The 16,289-nt window shown below is 40.6% G+C and overlaps 1 protein-coding gene across 2 annotated transcripts in view; it reads left to right on the forward strand.

Moving 5' to 3' along the window:
* TGFBR2 (transforming growth factor beta receptor 2) overlaps positions 1–3,154 on the forward strand; it is a 90,077-nt gene extending 86,923 nt beyond the window's left edge. For both annotated transcript variants that reach the window (XM_044252615.1, XM_044252616.1), the window contains one exon: positions 417–3,154. In XM_044252615.1, coding sequence (XP_044108550.1) covers positions 417–596 — 180 coding nt within the window. In that variant the 3' untranslated portion in view covers positions 597–3,154. The remainder of the gene's footprint in view (positions 1–416) is intronic.
* Positions 3,155–16,289: the final 13,135 nt, after the last annotated feature.

Raw genomic sequence — 16,289 nt, forward strand, 5'->3', positions numbered from 1 at the left:
CCCCTAACACATTCCCCACTACAAACTGTGGACTGTGGTTGGTTGGGATGTGTCCGTGTTGGTTCATTGATTGGAACAAATACACCACACGGATGCGAGATGTCCGTGGTGGGGGAGGAGGTATGTGCACACCCTCTGTGCTTTCCGCTCGATTTTGCTGTGAACCTAAAACTACCCGAAACAAAAAAGCCCAAAGTGCCCTAAAAAAGAGATAAGGGTGACAGGATATTGAGGGCCATTCTTCATGGGAGTTTTCCAGCATTGGGTTGCTTCTGTACCCCAGAAGCCTCCAGGAGAGGCCTTGTTGCGATCAAACGTGCTGGTTCTCCATTTCATGACCTGCCGTGATCAGATGGTGCCCGGGAGCAAATGGGTACAGCAGCTCAGGGTGTCTGCGCCTTCTCTCCCAACCACAGGGCATCCAGACGGTGTGTGAGACTCTGACCGAGTGCTGGGACCACGACCCCGAGGCCCGGCTCACTGCCCAGTGCGTGGCGGAGCGCTTCAGCGAACTGGAGTACCTGGACAGGCTCTCAGGGAGGAGCTGCTCCGAGGAGAAGATTCCGGAAGGTGGCTCACTGAACACTACCAAATAGCTCTTCTGGGGGCAGGCTGGCCTACGTCTGAAGAGGCTGCCCCTGTCACCAAAGAACAAGAGGCAGCAGGAGGCTGTCCCTGAACCTGAACCAATGCTTCCTGGAAGCCCAGGGGGGTCACTGCCCTCCCTATAAGCTGGTGGGGCTGAGCAGAACCACCAGCAGCGGGGAGTGGGTGACATGAAGCATTCTATGCCTTTGACTTTGTCATAGGATAAGCTGTGTTAGCACTTCCTCAGGAAATGAGATAGCCAATAACATTTGCACTTTATTAATGCCTGTATATAAATATGGAATAGCTATGTTTTATATATATATCTATATATGTCTATATCTATATATATATACAGCCATACTCTGGAAGGAGACAAGGAAAATAAAATCAAATATCCCAGGACTGGTTTGTTTGGAGAGCTCTGGAACCAGACACAGAAGGAAGGGATCCGTGACAGCATTAGCACTTGACAATCAACGTGGGCGCTGGTGTTTGGCCTGCACGAGGTGGGGGCTCTGCCTTAGGAGAGGAGCTCTGGGTCTCAGAGCCCACCGTGGCCACGCCGCACTGGCTTTTGCAAAATAGTCATTCCCTGCGCGGCGGTTCTTTTCTGGCTATGGAGCCAATTAGCGTCCCACTGTTTGGGGACCAGATCCTGGGGTTCCTGTGCGCCCCTGCGTGTTCCTGGACTTTTCACTTGAGCTTCAAGCCCACATCTGGTTTGTGAGCCACTTTCCTCAACCAGCTCAGAAACCCCATCCCATCTTTGAAAGTTGAAAATTGCGAGCCCAGTTTTTCACCTTCGCAGGCGTCACAGGCATAAAAATTAGGACAAATTTCCCCACTTAGGAAATTATCATGTATTCTGCTAAGGAGAGATTCTTTCTTTTCTTTCTTCACTCTTCCTTTTCTTTAAGCCCCACCCTCTACCCCCTACCCCCTACCCCCTGCCCCCATACCTATGCTACTATATTCCCGTGCTACTATAAAAATTTGTTCCCTTTCCTTAAAGAGAACAAATCTCCCCCCTTGGGGTTCATTGTGTTCGGTTTTTCATCAGGCTTGGTTCAAACACCCGTGGGTTCCATCTGTCTAGACTCCTGAATGCTCAGGTACATTTTGGCCTTGTCAGGAGGATTTGAGCCGCACAGCATTGCCGTGGTCAGAAGTGTTTCCTCAGGCACTCTGAACATGTGTTTTGCTTGGCCAGCACGGCATTTGACAAAATCGAACCACTTTTTTAAATATTTGGAGATTTTGAAAAAAAAAAAAAAAATCTGGATCTCGCAAGTGAGGATAGACAGCAGATGGTTTCCACGATTCCCCAGTCCACATCATTCACAAATCGAAGGTGTAGACACACTTATAAAGCTGCTTTACTTCTTGATATAAACATTTGCCTTTTCCACTGCCCACCCCCGTCTGGGTATTAAACCCACCCCCAAACCAAGGCTTCTTGTAAGAAATGTACTTTCCTTCAGTCCTTCTCTGGCTCTATAAGTTGAGTCCCTCCCTCTTCCTGGTCTGGTGTTAGATTTGAAGTTGGTCTTTTTTCAGACTGAAGGGGACCCCCTCTAAGCGGTCCCACGTAAGCCAAATCTATTTTTGTCTATATATTAAGAGCTTTGCCCCTCCCCCTCATTAGGAGGGAAGCTCTTATCGAGAAGCTTTTGCCACGGTTATCCTTCTCTCCACCATACCATCCCTTTGCAGGATTTGCCCGCAAGGACTTGAATGTGGGACACAGGAGTCCCATTTGCAGTTAGGAGTCTGTGTCCATGTGGGCAAGAACAAAGAATGAGCTTTAATAATCCATAGGAACTTGTTAATCCACAAAGAAGTGTTAATGTTGCCAAAAAAAAAGTCTCTTTTTCTAAAATGTTTTCGAAGCTACCTATTTTCAGCCAAATAGGAATACAAGAGAGGACTGGCAATGAGTAAGTAGATTAGTTCCATTTGGATTTTGGAAGATCTCATCTCATTGAGGTTTTAGCAGATATGCAGAGATTTGGGATTAGGTGAACCTTGGAGGCACCGTGCTCAGTGGGCGTGAGCTGAGAGAGTTCGGGACAGCTTGCCAGGGATACCTTCCAAGTGCCCGGAAGTTCCTTGCACCTTAGGGCTTGCTGATGCTGTCCCAATAGCTGTTGCTCATCGGCCTCTAGTGGTGAATTTCTAGAATACTGGTCCATTAATGGGATTTTCCAAGATTCAAAAGAGCTTTATCACTTCTGGGTGGTCATCAGCATAAACTGGAATGTAGTGTCAGATGATACTGTGGCTTGTTTTATTTCTTTTTTCTGTGTCAAGAAAAAGACCAAGGAATAACATTCTGTAGTTCCTAAAAATACTGATTTTTTTTTTTTACTACTATAAAGAAAGGGAAAGTTTTATTCTTTTATGGAACACTTCAGCAGTACTCATGTATTAAAATAGGAATGTGAATGCTGTATACTCTTCTTATATCAAATGTCTCAAGCACTTATTTTCATTCTATGCATTGTTTGTCTTTTATATAAATAAAATGTTTATTAGATGGAATAAAGCAAAAATACTCAGGTCAGCTTCCTGCCTCCTGATCCCATTCATTAAGCCATTAAGCCATTTAAACTCACTTGGTTTTCCTACAGTTTATTCTGGAAAAGTCACAGGACAGATTCTCTCCACATTTCCCATATTCATTGTCTCCTTCAGCTGACAGTCTCGAGTCTTAAAAAAAAAAAAAATTGCAAAAGATCCATAATATGAGATGTACTAGTTGTCATTGGTGGCCTGGGCTTGGAGTCTGTATGTCTTGCAGCCGCCATCTTTCCTGTCCCAGGAACTGTTTCCATCCACATGACTGCCACAGCCAACGCTCACTGTTGCTCTTTTTATATCTTCTTCTTCCCTCACATAGCAGGCCATTAACTATATCTTTTTGACTTCCGTTGTGTGTCATGGTTCCTCCCTCTTCCTTTCAGTTAATCTGCATCATAGATGAATGCGCCTTAGGCTGTGGGTTCCAGGTCATTGCTTGAAGGGCTTCTGGTTAAGGATGTATATGATTTGCTGCCCAAACTTCAGGCTACCTGTTTTGTAATCCTGCTTCTTCTAAGTAATCAACTGAGTTCTAAATAGTTAAGATTATACATATTTAATGTAAGAATGCTGAGGTTTAGAAACAGCACTGCTGACATTCTGCATTGGATAATTCTTTGTTTGGGGAAGTGGACCTGTCCCATGCATTGCAGACAATGCTCCTGGTACCCACCCCACAGCTGTGACAACCAAAAATGTTGCCAAACACCCCCAAATGTCCCCCAGGGAACAAAATCGCTCCTAACTAAGAATCACTGAACTAGATGATATCCTATACTACTGTGGGCATGAGTTATAGTCCTTTCTTAACTAGTAGCTTGGCAATTTTAGTGGTTACCTGCTCCTCCATTTACCAGCTACACGAACTGGATGAATTTCTTATGCTCTCCATGCCTCAGTTTAATTATATATAAAATAGGATTTTACAGGCTTCATCTTATACGAGATACTATTGTGATGGGAATACAAGCAAAGATTTTTGGAATTGTCTTGAACGTGGAAAGCCAGCAATGCATACTGGCCAAGATTAAGTTGGTTTAGTATGCCAACGGCTGCTTTCACAAAGAGGGAGCTTTTTTTTCCAATTTATTATTATTTTTTTTCAGTGTTCCAGCATTCCTTGTTTATGCACCACACCCAGTGCTCCATGCAATCCGTGCCCTCCATACTACCCACCACCAGGTTCACCCAACCTCCCGAACCTCCCTCCCCTCCAAAACCTTCAGTTTTTTTCTCAGCGTCTCTTATGGTTTGTCTCCCCCTCCAATTTCCCCCAACTCACTTCTAAGCTCCATCTCCCCATGTCCACAAAGAGGGAGATTTTGAGACAAGACAGACCCTAGAAAGCATTCACAACACAGAAGAGATCTGGGAACATGCTATAGACCTGTAGAACAGGAATGTTTCTATCCCTGTGCGTTGACAGTCTGAGGGGAACTCTCTTTCACTACCTGCTGTGTCATCACATTTAATCCCCCACTATCTCCCTGAGGTAGAACTGTGCCCATTTTGCAGGTGAAAAGTCATGCTGAGAGAACGCAAGAAAAATGTCTAGGGTCTCACAGATATAGAATCTGTGTACAAGGCCAAATTGTCCTAGAATTTAGAATAATTTGGAATCATGCTTGGTGCTTTTCTCTACCTCATACTGTTTCCTGAGGGAACTGGCCCACCCAGTGGAATGAGAGGCCACACATGAAGAAATGTTCTACTCCATCTACACAGGGCGTGGTCATTGTTCCCATCTCCCCACCATGGATCTGCTGGCTCAGGGGAGGTATTTCTATTGCCCACTTGCTCTCCACTCACATGATAAATGTTGTCCATAGCCTTGATGAGAACGACTGGAAGATGAATGAATATATGTGGACAGCATTGCCTAATGGGCGAAATGTACCTTAGGATTTCAGATGACTTCAGATTACGCCAACCCTTAAAAAAAGGATTTTAGTAGGGCTATTTTTATTTTAACATGCAATAGAGGAAGACAAAAGCCTTTAAGCACAGGGTTTTACAAATATGAATCCGAATTAATCACTAACATGTATTGAGTATTCAAAAGCATCAAACACTATTCACTGTTTTACTTTATCTGCTTTAATCTTCACCACAAACCTGTGACATAGCCTTTTCTCCATGTTAGTGATGAGGACCCCAAGGCAGAGAGTGAGTTTTTCCCAAGAGTCCCACAGTTAATGATCTCTAGGCCAGGAGTTGAGCTGAAGGAATGAGATTCCAGAGCCCATCTTCCCAACTTGAACACGAGATAAAATCTGGTGTTAAGAAGGCACAGCCAGAGGCCCCTGAGCCTGATTCCTTAGCTTAAACTAGGGAAAAGGAAAATGTAGTGTTCACTGGAGGGGAGGGAATCTGCCATAAGGGAGCCCAGGGAGAGAAAGTCATTCCTCAAAGGCACTTGGACTCTGGGCTCCAGCCCAAGAGCTTCAGCCAAAACAGGAGCCAAGGTCTTCTGACCCCCGTCGCAGGCTCCGTTTTGCCGGGGCTATTTCAGTGCCGGCTACTGCAAGGTCAGGAGCATACCCAGTTGGCAGTAAGTCTCCAAGTGCCCTCAGCAGGGATTCTTATACCAGTCACCAGCTTTTTCAATGCAGACTTTGTGCCCAGGAGGTTCTGTGTCCAAGAGGCAACTTCTGTTTTAAGCTCCCTTTCGGATGACACGCTAACGGTGTGGTGCTGAAGGAAATCTCTCCGCAAGGTGACAGACAGGAAGGAAACTTCATTTCAACTAGCGTGTCCAACCTTGCTCACAAAAGTCTCGACAATTGGCATCTGCTTATGCTGTTCACTTTCTTCCTGAAATAGGCTTTTTAATCGTCGCTTATCACATTTTCAATTACTTTTTTTTTTAACTTGAATAATTATAGCTCCAGACTATGGGTTTGGGGCCACAGCTCCCAGGCATTTTGCTAACTCTGCTGATAAAGACGAGATTATGAACTTTCTCACATGACATGGCCTGCCAATCAGCCTCACACAGCAGAATTTCATTCTAGTACCCCTCCTGATCTTTGCTGCATTTCAAAATAACTTGTTAATAGTCTTGCCATTCTAATTAAGCTAAAATTGCACACTGTGAAATGTTCGCTCTCTTTCACTCAGTATGCAGGCGTGCCTGTGTGTGTGCCACATACACGCACATACTCACACAAACACACATGGTCCTTAAAAATCACTTCTGTAGGGGTGCCTCGGTCATTAAGCGTCCACCTTCAGCTCAAGTCAGGATCCCAGGGTCCTGGGATAGAGCCCCACATCGGGCTCCCTGCTCAGTAGGAAGCCTGCTTCTCCCTCTCCCACTCCCCCTGCTAGTGTTCCCTTTTTGTCTGCATCTCTCTCTGTCAAACAAATAAATAAAATCTTTAAAATAAAAATCACTTTTGTATGCAGTCACTCGGTAAGCAACAGAATAACTATAGCCTGTATGCCATCGGGTCATCAAAAAGATGAAATACCTTTGAATTTTCATGTTTTGTCTAACCATTCATAACAAAACCATTAAAATCAGGACCTCTAGAGCCAGACCCTTTTGGTTCAAATCCCAGTTCTGCCACCAACTACCTATGTAACTTTGTGCAAGCTTCTTAACTGTTTTACTCCTTTGGCTTCTAATGCATAAAAAGGGAGGCGGGGAGAGTGTTGGACCTACCTAGAATGGTAAGAACTGCTACAAGAACAGAACTCCTATTTTAAAAGGAGTTAGAACAGAGATTGGTGCACATAAGCACTAGCTGTTAGGATGATAATGGTCATTTTTTTCCATCCTACTCGAAAATGAAGCTCTGTTGTAATATTTTGCAGACATAAGTGTTCCCCAAATTTGGGGGCAAAATAGACTATTGAGGAAAATGAGCCTATCTGTGAGCAGACCACCCCATATCCTGGAAGGGACTGTTTTCACTCAGTGTGCCTGTCATGGCTGTGGTGGCAAATGCAGGGCTCTGGGAGACAGGCAACCTTGGGGTTGAGTCTTGCTTCCCACCCATACTCTGTTCTTCCATGACTTTAGTCTCTCGCCATTATGCCTCACCTAAAACCTCTCCCTGTCCTACCTACATTATGAAGCTGGAGAAAAATCAAATGACACACTAAATAAAAATGCCTGGGAAAAGTTCTAGATATCATTGATGCAAGATAAAATGTATTTTGGTTGGGGGGGTGGGCAATGGATAGATATGCTGAAACTTGGCTGGAACATGAGCTTCTCATTCATTAATAACAAAATATATGTATATGGTAATCATCCTGGCAACCCTATGGGGTAGAGATTATTTTCTCCATTTTGCAGTTAAGGAAATTAAAATAAGTGTCTTATGCCAGTTTACAGTGTGCACCAGGATCTCTCAGTAAAATCCATCCACTCCTCCAAGCTGTTGCGTCCATATTTCTTTCCTTCCTCCAGCATACGTTCATTGAATGCAAGGTGGTGTACCACCCAAGGTCTACCTGCACCTTGAAAACAGAACTAAGTGTTACCCAGTATTTTATATGGGAAGTTAGCACAGAGTGGAGCACGTAACAGTTGTCCTCTGAGGGAAGAAAAAAAGGCTCTTGACCTTGAGACTACCTAGAGGAATGATATAGCCTGAGGCCAAAAATGCCTAGGTTCTGCGGAGAAATTCCAATGAGAACCTGACTGCTGTCCCATACCTGCCCCTGTGGAAGTTATGTTCCTGCCACCATGGTTACCCCTGACAGGATGGCCTTGCTCTGTCAGTTTCCCCTAGAACTCTCTCCCATGGAACTTATGTTTGTTCCCTAGGGCTGCTGTAATTAAATTAATCCTAGTGTAAATTATCACTATCTGAGCCAACAGAAATTTATCCTTTCACATTTCTGGAGTCTAGAAGTCCAAAAATCAAGGTGTCAGCAGGACCTCGTTCCCTCTGAAGTCTCCAGGGAATGGTCGGGATTAGATCTTGATGTGTCCAGATCCCATTGGCTCCAGGCATTTCTTGGCAGTTCTTGGCATCTAGCCACAACAGTCCAATCTCCACCTCCATCTTCACATTACTTTCTTCTTTTCTTCTGTGTCTTACAAGGATATTTGTCTTTCAAGTTAGGGCCCACCTGGATGACCCAGGATGATCACATCTCAAGATTCTTAATTAAATCCCTTCTGCAAAGACCATTTCTCCCAATAAGGTCACATTCACAGGTCTGAAGATCAGGACATGGATATAACTTTTGGGGGGGGACCATCATTCAACCCAATACAGAGTGTTAGCCCATTCCTCTGGTATAAATTCTTTCAAGATGAAATGATCGCAAGTCTGAGACTCTGTCCTTTGGTCATTTGAGGCATCTACAAAGAAAACTATGACTTTGAAGATTTTATTTGGTTTCATTTTCTATCTTAACACACACACATTAAATGGTATGTCTATACTGTACAAATATCATTTAAAGATTACCATTTGTGTCAAAAATTTCATGTTCTTTTTGTATACCTATCATTTTTCCAGCAGCAAATGTCCTCCAGAAATATGAGAATGCGATGAAGCTGGAATGTCTTTTCCCAACCACTACACCTTCCTTGGATGCCATCCTATGTTTAACAGCTCCTGATACCATGTCGGGAGCAGTTCATGGTACTCCAACAATATTAGGGAATTTCACACCGGTACCAAGCTTAGCAATAAACTATGACTATGTGAAAATATACATGTGCCTTATTCCAGTGTCCCATCTCATTCTTTTGGAACCCAGGAAGGTTGAGAATGATAAGTTAGGTTCTAGTCTACGTTTTATTTCTCAGTCCCTTAGTTCCATGACCTTGGGGATTCTAGTCATCATTCTAACATAGCAAATGACTGTAAAACCTAATGGCTTAAAGCAACCATTTTATCTTCCTCAAATTTTGTGAGTTAGGAATTTGGGAAAAGCTTGGGCTGGACAGATCACTTGGGGGTCTCTTCTGCTATTGAACTTCCATGTTGACTGGGGTTAGAATCATCTAATGACTCTGCTGAGCTGGATGACCAAGATGCCACACTTGGCAGTTCATGCTGGCTATTGGCGGGAGCTCAGTTGGGACAATCATATAGAACACCAAGAACACCTACACATGGCTTTTCCAGCTGGTAGTGTCAGAGGACTAGAGTTCTTAATGGCAGCTGCCTTCCTCTAGGCAGGTGTGTCAAGAGAACCAGGCAGAAACTGCATGGACATTTATGACATTTTCTTGGAGGTCTTAGAACATCACTTCTCCCACACTCTTGAACCAAACAGTTGTAAGTCACTCAATTCACAACAAGGACACAGGGCCTTGGATCTCCCAATGGGAGAACTGATAAAGACTTGGAGGCAATGCCTAAAAACTGCCACAGGTATTTTGCAGTATGTGGGTCCCAGTCTCTCATCTTTAAAATGGAACTATATTCTCTATAAGACTCCCCTAATACTTAGAGCCTATGAAGTACTTTCCTTTCATTATCTTAATGTGCTCATATTAATATTTATTTTTTAATTAAATATTTTACTTATTTATTTGACAGAGAGAGAGAAGGAGCACAAGCAAGGGGAGCTACAGGCAGAGGGAGAGGGAGGAGCATGTTCCCCACTGAGCAAGGAGCACGACATGGGGCTTGATCCCAAGACTCTGGGATCATGAACTGAGCAGAAGGCAAACGCTTCGGGAGCTTATTAGGGCGCCCCTAATATTTATTTCATTTCCTTTCTTTTCTACTACAAAACAACCATATTACAGAAAATTGGGGGGTGGGGGAGAAGATTCCATAAACTCCTTAGACTTGTAGGAATTTTTAGAGTTGTTTTCTGTGTGTGTGTTTTTGTGTCTGTGTGTGAGTGTGATAAACTCACCAGTTCACCATTTTGGAATCTTTTTCTCAGAGTTAAACCAGGAGGACATTCTGGAATCCTACTTTTAAAAGAAACCAGTTACCATTGTAACTAAACATGCTATGTAGCAGTAAAAATTAATATCCTAATTCAATTATAATGGTTATTAACCTCATATTACAAACTCAGGCATGTAAGAAATGTCACATGTCTTGTTTTTCTATAAATCTACTTAATTTTGATTCTGAGCCCCTATCCTGCTGGACTGGTGGGAAATTCAGCCTTTATTTTGGTGGGTTCTTTCCCTGTTAAGTTCTTGAAGTTTTACCATTGTTTTGGGCTTCCTGCAGTAAGAACAAGGAGCAACGGGGACAGTTCTGGTTCCCTAATATTCCCCTGCCCACTATCCCACTTGCTGGCTTTGTTCAGGTCTGCCTCCTCTCCGGCCCCTTGCCTTGCTGGGGACTTGGTATTTTTCTTGGGAGAAATTGGGTGCCACGGCTCCAGATTTGCTCTCTCGTGCACCTGGACTACTCCCTTAAAACCTATCACATCCTCAAGTCCCTACCCAGGAGCAATATTTACAGTCACAGTCTATGAAGTGTGACATTTAATTATATATGAATTAACCATCCTTGGAATATTTATTGAGATTGGAGCAGCCATCTATCTGAGGAATGTCTATAAAAGTTATTTTATATAATATATGTATCTCAAATGTATGTGCTGAAGTATTGGAAAGTAAAGTGCAGACTACAATTCACTATCTGAGGTTCTTTGTGGGTAATTCCCTTTCAATTTCCCAGGGCACTCAGGAGCCCTTCAAGTTAGAGCATGGAACTTTATACCTAGCAATATAATGGTGGTGGTATTTAGCTGAAATCCTTCCAGCTTCTCAGCCTCCACACTTGAACTTGTTTGGGACTGAATGGAATCAGCTGAAAATCTTCCAAAACCAGGAAGCAGTATATTTTCTTCAGCTTTTCCTGGTTGGGGGTAGTAGACCCTATTTCTGAAACAGAACTGGTTTTGCTGGAATGCCTCTTCACTCTACCTCCCCTTTGGACTATGCTGAGTCATGATTACTGGAAGGAAAGTCTCTGCCGTTGGCACAGAACAGGACAGGAAAAAAGCTGTTAATGTAAGCAATACCTTGTGGTTTTGTTTTATGAGACAAGTATTTTGTTAACAATAAAGATGCTGTGTTAGGAAATTAAATCATTCATACACTAGCACTGTGTAAAGATATTAAATCATTCACAAGTTATAAATCTTCAGTAATTGATACTAAATGTGATTTCTTAAAATGCTAATACTCAGTTTAAATTCAAACATTGAACATTCAAAAATTTAACAGTCAATATTATGAAAGTGATTGAGTAAATTACAGTCAGAGATAATCATGTAGACAAGTTCTGTAGACTGCTATGCATAATCTAATATGAAGTTGAGAAGAATCATGGAAAACAAACAACTTTTTTTTAAAAAAAGATTTTATTTACTTATTTATTTGACAGAAAGAGAGTGAGAGAGCACAAGCAGGGGGAGCAGCAGAGGGAGAGGGAGAAGCAGACTCCCTGCTGAGCTAGGAGTCAGCCTTGAGGCTGGATCCCAGGACCCCAGAATCATGACCTGAGCTGAAGGCAGATCCTTAACTGACCAAGCCACCTAGAAACCCCCAAACAAACAACTTTTATCCCGTTTTAATTTTTTTTGTCTTCCACATATATCTATGCTCATTAATTTATCATTCTCGCATTGTTATCTGTTAAATTATTTCTCATTTTCCATTTTCCACCATTAGGAATATTGGCTTGATGAACATCTTTACATACACTAACATTTATATATTTTTCATTTCCTTAAGATAAATTACAAAAAGTTATGAATGTTTTCATTGTTCTTGTCATCTCTGTCCAAATTATTTCCCAGAATAATTGTGTCTATACATGAGAACACCAACACTTTCACCAGCTTTACAGATTATCCCTTTTTTTAAAATTTAATATTCTGGGATTAAACATCACTGTTGATATTGTTTTTCTTCCATAAAAGGTTGAACTTTTTTCATGTTTGTTTAGAGATTGTAGTTTTATTCCTGAGAAATATCTGTCATGTCCTTTACATATTTATCTATTAGAGCTAAATGATCTTATAAGTTATAATAGTTGCCACACTTCCCCGCTTTTATCTCCCTTTTCATTTTGCTAATGTGTATTTAATATAGCCAAAATTTAAAATATGTATGGAACTAAATCCTCACTCTCTTTTCTTATGAATTCTCTAGCATTCAAATTTAGAAAATAATCCAAAAATCCAAACAAATACTCCCAAGGCTCTTTCTTAAAGATTTTCTGTGACATTCTCTTTTAATAATTATTTATTTACTCTAGAATGTAGTTAGGTGTATGGCATGGGCTTGAGGGAAGATCATTTATATTTTTCTAATTGCCGGATAGATATCCCAACATCATGTAATGTGGGGTGAGGATAAGGAACTCATTAATGATTAATTTGTATTATTTCCTTCAGGACACAGTAGATTTGTCCTTGCAATAGAAACTACTTCTGGACTATTTTGCTTCATTATCCAAATTTAAGTGCAAGGCAGCTATAGATAATGTCACTTCTAATCAGTGTTTCTACTTTTCAATTCTTGGAGTTTTCTTGAACACTATGGCTTTTTATTTGTTGTTGTTGTTCATGCTTTTTTTTGGTTTTCATTCATTTTTTATTAGGAAAAAAAATATTCAGCACATACCCAGGCCTATACCATACATCTAGACTTCATAAATGTACTTTGTCATATTTGATGCAGAATTTAACCTTTCATTTAAGAAGAAACAAAATATTATAAATATTTCACCACCATTTGGGTAACTATCCTTAGTTCCTAATTCCTGTTCCTACTGAGCTTCCCAGACCCCATTCCTGTTATGGATTAAACGTGGATCCTTCCATCAATGTGTGTATCTACAATCTGCAGTGTTATCCTCTGTGTACATTTTTTTTAATTAAATTTCTGTAAGTGTAACTCTATACGTATTGTTCTACCACCTTTTCCTTTACTTATGATTATGTTTTTGAAATCCATCTATGTTGATACATATCTTACTCATTTTAACAGCCATATAGTGTCTAATCACATGTTAAACTAATCAAACAAAGATGCCAGTAGAATGAGGTGGCTCAGATGCCTTAGTAGCCTAGTAAGCAAACCAAAACTCAACCCAGGGTTAATTTCTATGAAAGCCTAAGAAGAACAACTAATCACAAACAGCAAACTAGTCTTTCCCAAATAATGTAATCACTGAAGTTATAGCAAATCAAATAATTTCTTTGCTCTGCTTCTGTGTCTTCTCTACCTCTAGCTCCTATTGGTAGAATACTCCTAACAACTTGTTGTTTTGTGCTGCCCAGTTCAAAATGATAGTTGTTCAAATAAACTTCAAAATTTTAATATGCTTTAGTTTAGCTTTTAATACACATAAATATACCACAGTCTTTTCGTTTACTTTGCTCCAAGACACTGGGGTTGTTTCGATTTTTTTTTTTTAACAATTGCAAAGTGCTAAGTGGACAATATTGATCTATTTTATTAGAAAAGGAAATGATATCAAATTTAATTAAAAGAAGCCAAACAATTTAGATTATAAAATTCATCAGAAAGTATACATCATCAGAAAGTATACAGACTGAGCATAACTAGCAAAGAGATAGGATATGGAGAAATTAAATAATTATTACCTCCACCCCAAAGTGAGAAAAGTTCTGCCAGTTTAAATTCTAACAAAATGGATGCAGGATCTGTATGCTAACAACTATAACAAACTAATAAAATGAATATAAAAGACTGTTGAAGAGGAAAACATTTTACTCTGTCGTTCAAGGTTCTTCCAGTAGGTCTAAAAATCAAATGGACATGAGACAGATTAACAGGTGAAAATCAAGCAAAATTAAATAACATGTATGTCTCCCGTATACATGGAAAAGACCTAGGAAAACCGAGTAACTCCCCAAAATGGCTGAAACAATCATCTTAAATACCATCTCTAGCTAAAGACAAAAGCTGGTGTTAGGGATGCAGAGTCAGCTATGGAAAGTCACCAAGAAAAGCAAGGCAAACACAGGGGAGGCTGTTATGTAGATCAAGTCCTTGCCTTCTCCAGAGATAAAGGTTTTGAGATTTAGAGTCATCTCGCTTTTCCTGGTACAGAGGGAGACAGGCTTACCCAGTTTAGGTGCACCTGGGTGGCTCAGTCAGTTAAGCATCTGCCTTAGTCAGCTCAGGTCATGATCTCAGGGTCCTGGAATCGAGCCCCACATTGGGCTCCCTGCTCAGTGGTGAGTCTGCTTCTCCCTCGTCTTCTGTCCCTTCCCTCCCACCTTGGAATCTCTCTCTCTTTCAAACAAATAAATGAAATATTAAAACAAAACTTAATATATCAAAGAGGCATACTTTAAAATGCAAAAATGTTTCCCACAAGACCAAAATAATTGGAACACTATACTGTGATCATGAATTGGAAGACTCTGTTGTTAAGACATCATTATTCCCCAATTTGAATTGCAGATTTAACACAATCCCATAAAAATCCTAGCCCCACACCTTCTTTTGTAAACATCAGCAGAAAGATTCTAAATTTATATATAAATGCAAAGGAACTAGGGCAACTCAAACAACTCTGAAAACAAACCAAGTTGAAGGGCAGACTATCTAGCTTGAAGACAGACTATAAAGCTATAGTTGTCAGAATCAGCAGCCCAGAAACAGACTATCCAAATATAAGTAACTGATTCTTGATAATTAATGAGGGAATCTAGTAATATAAATAAAATCTATTGCCAACCCACAAAAATTTTTCCATAGAGGTAGAAAAGCAAAAAAGAACAGTTTTATTATTGAATAAGCATTAAATCAGAATATGAGGTACATCTAAGGAAATTATAAAGACAGAAAGAAATCACACCATTTTATACAGCAAAGCAGATACAATCCATTACATACATGTTAATTTTATTTTCAAAAAGGAAAAATAAAGCTTCTCACATCTCTAAAACCAAACAGAGAGTTACAACTTAGAGTCAAACACTGAAGCTAAAACTCCCACAGAGGCAGAAAGACAAGGTCATGCTTCTTGATCTTTGCATTTCAAAGAGATGGCCCATCATTCTCAAGAAAGAAACCTCTGGAATGTAAAACTGGCAAGAGGCTCATTTAGCTCTTAAGAGGACTAAAATGCATTAAAAACAAAGAAAGAGAACATTTACATTTTCATATTTTCTAAAGGAAATGCTAACGGAAAGGAGAGCAACAAGTTCTCTTCCTCTTTTGGTATGAAGGAGAATTTATTTAAATATTTTAAAAAATATTTTATTTATTTATTTGAGAGAGAGCATGAGAAGTGGGAGGGTCGGAGGGAGAAGCAGACTCCCTGCTCAGCAGGGAGTCCAATGCGGGACTCAATTCCAGGACTCCAGGATCATGATCTGAGCCAAAGGCTGTCTCTTAACCAACTGAGCCACCCAGGCATCCCGAGAATTTATTTATATTTTTATTTGCCCTAACACAGTGTACAAAGTCAATTCAGTGGAGAAATGACAGTCCTTTCAACAACTGGTGTTAGAGAAACTGGGAGTAATTATGGTTACATAAATGAACCTCAATATACACCACACACTTTACACAAAAATTAACACAAAATGGATCATAAATATAAATGTGAAACTGTAAAACTTCTAGTAGAACACATTAGAAAAATCTGGGTGACTTTAGGTTCGAGAATGAGTTTCTTTAAAAGTGACACCAAAGGCATGACCCATAGAAGAAAAATTGACAAACTGCCTTTGGTCAGAATTTAAACTTCTGTTTTGTGGAAGAATTGGTAAGGGAATGAAAGATAAGTCAAGCATTGGAAGAAAATATACTTTTTACAGATTTTATTTATTTATTCATTTATTTGAGAGAGAGAGAGAGAGAGAGCACAAGTGCAGGGGAAGCAGAAAGAGAGGGAGAAGGAGGGAGAAGGAAACTCCAGCCCACTGCATTCAGCACAGAGCCTGACTCAGGGCTCAGTCTCAGGCCCCTGGGGTTATGACCCAAGCAGAAACCAAGCTGGATGCTCAACTGACTGAGCCACACAGAGACCCCTGGAAAAAAAAATTATTTTTAAAATCATATAATCATATTTTTTAAAGAGTACTTGTATTCAGAGCATACAAAGAGCACTTAACACTCAACAGTAAGAAAACAAACAAAAACTTGCTCTAAAAAATGGGCAAAAAACTGAACAGCAAAT

Source organism: Neovison vison, chromosome 6, assembly GCF_020171115.1.
Source record: "Neovison vison isolate M4711 chromosome 6, ASM_NN_V1, whole genome shotgun sequence".
Lineage (NCBI taxonomy): Eukaryota > Metazoa > Chordata > Mammalia > Carnivora > Mustelidae > Neogale > Neogale vison.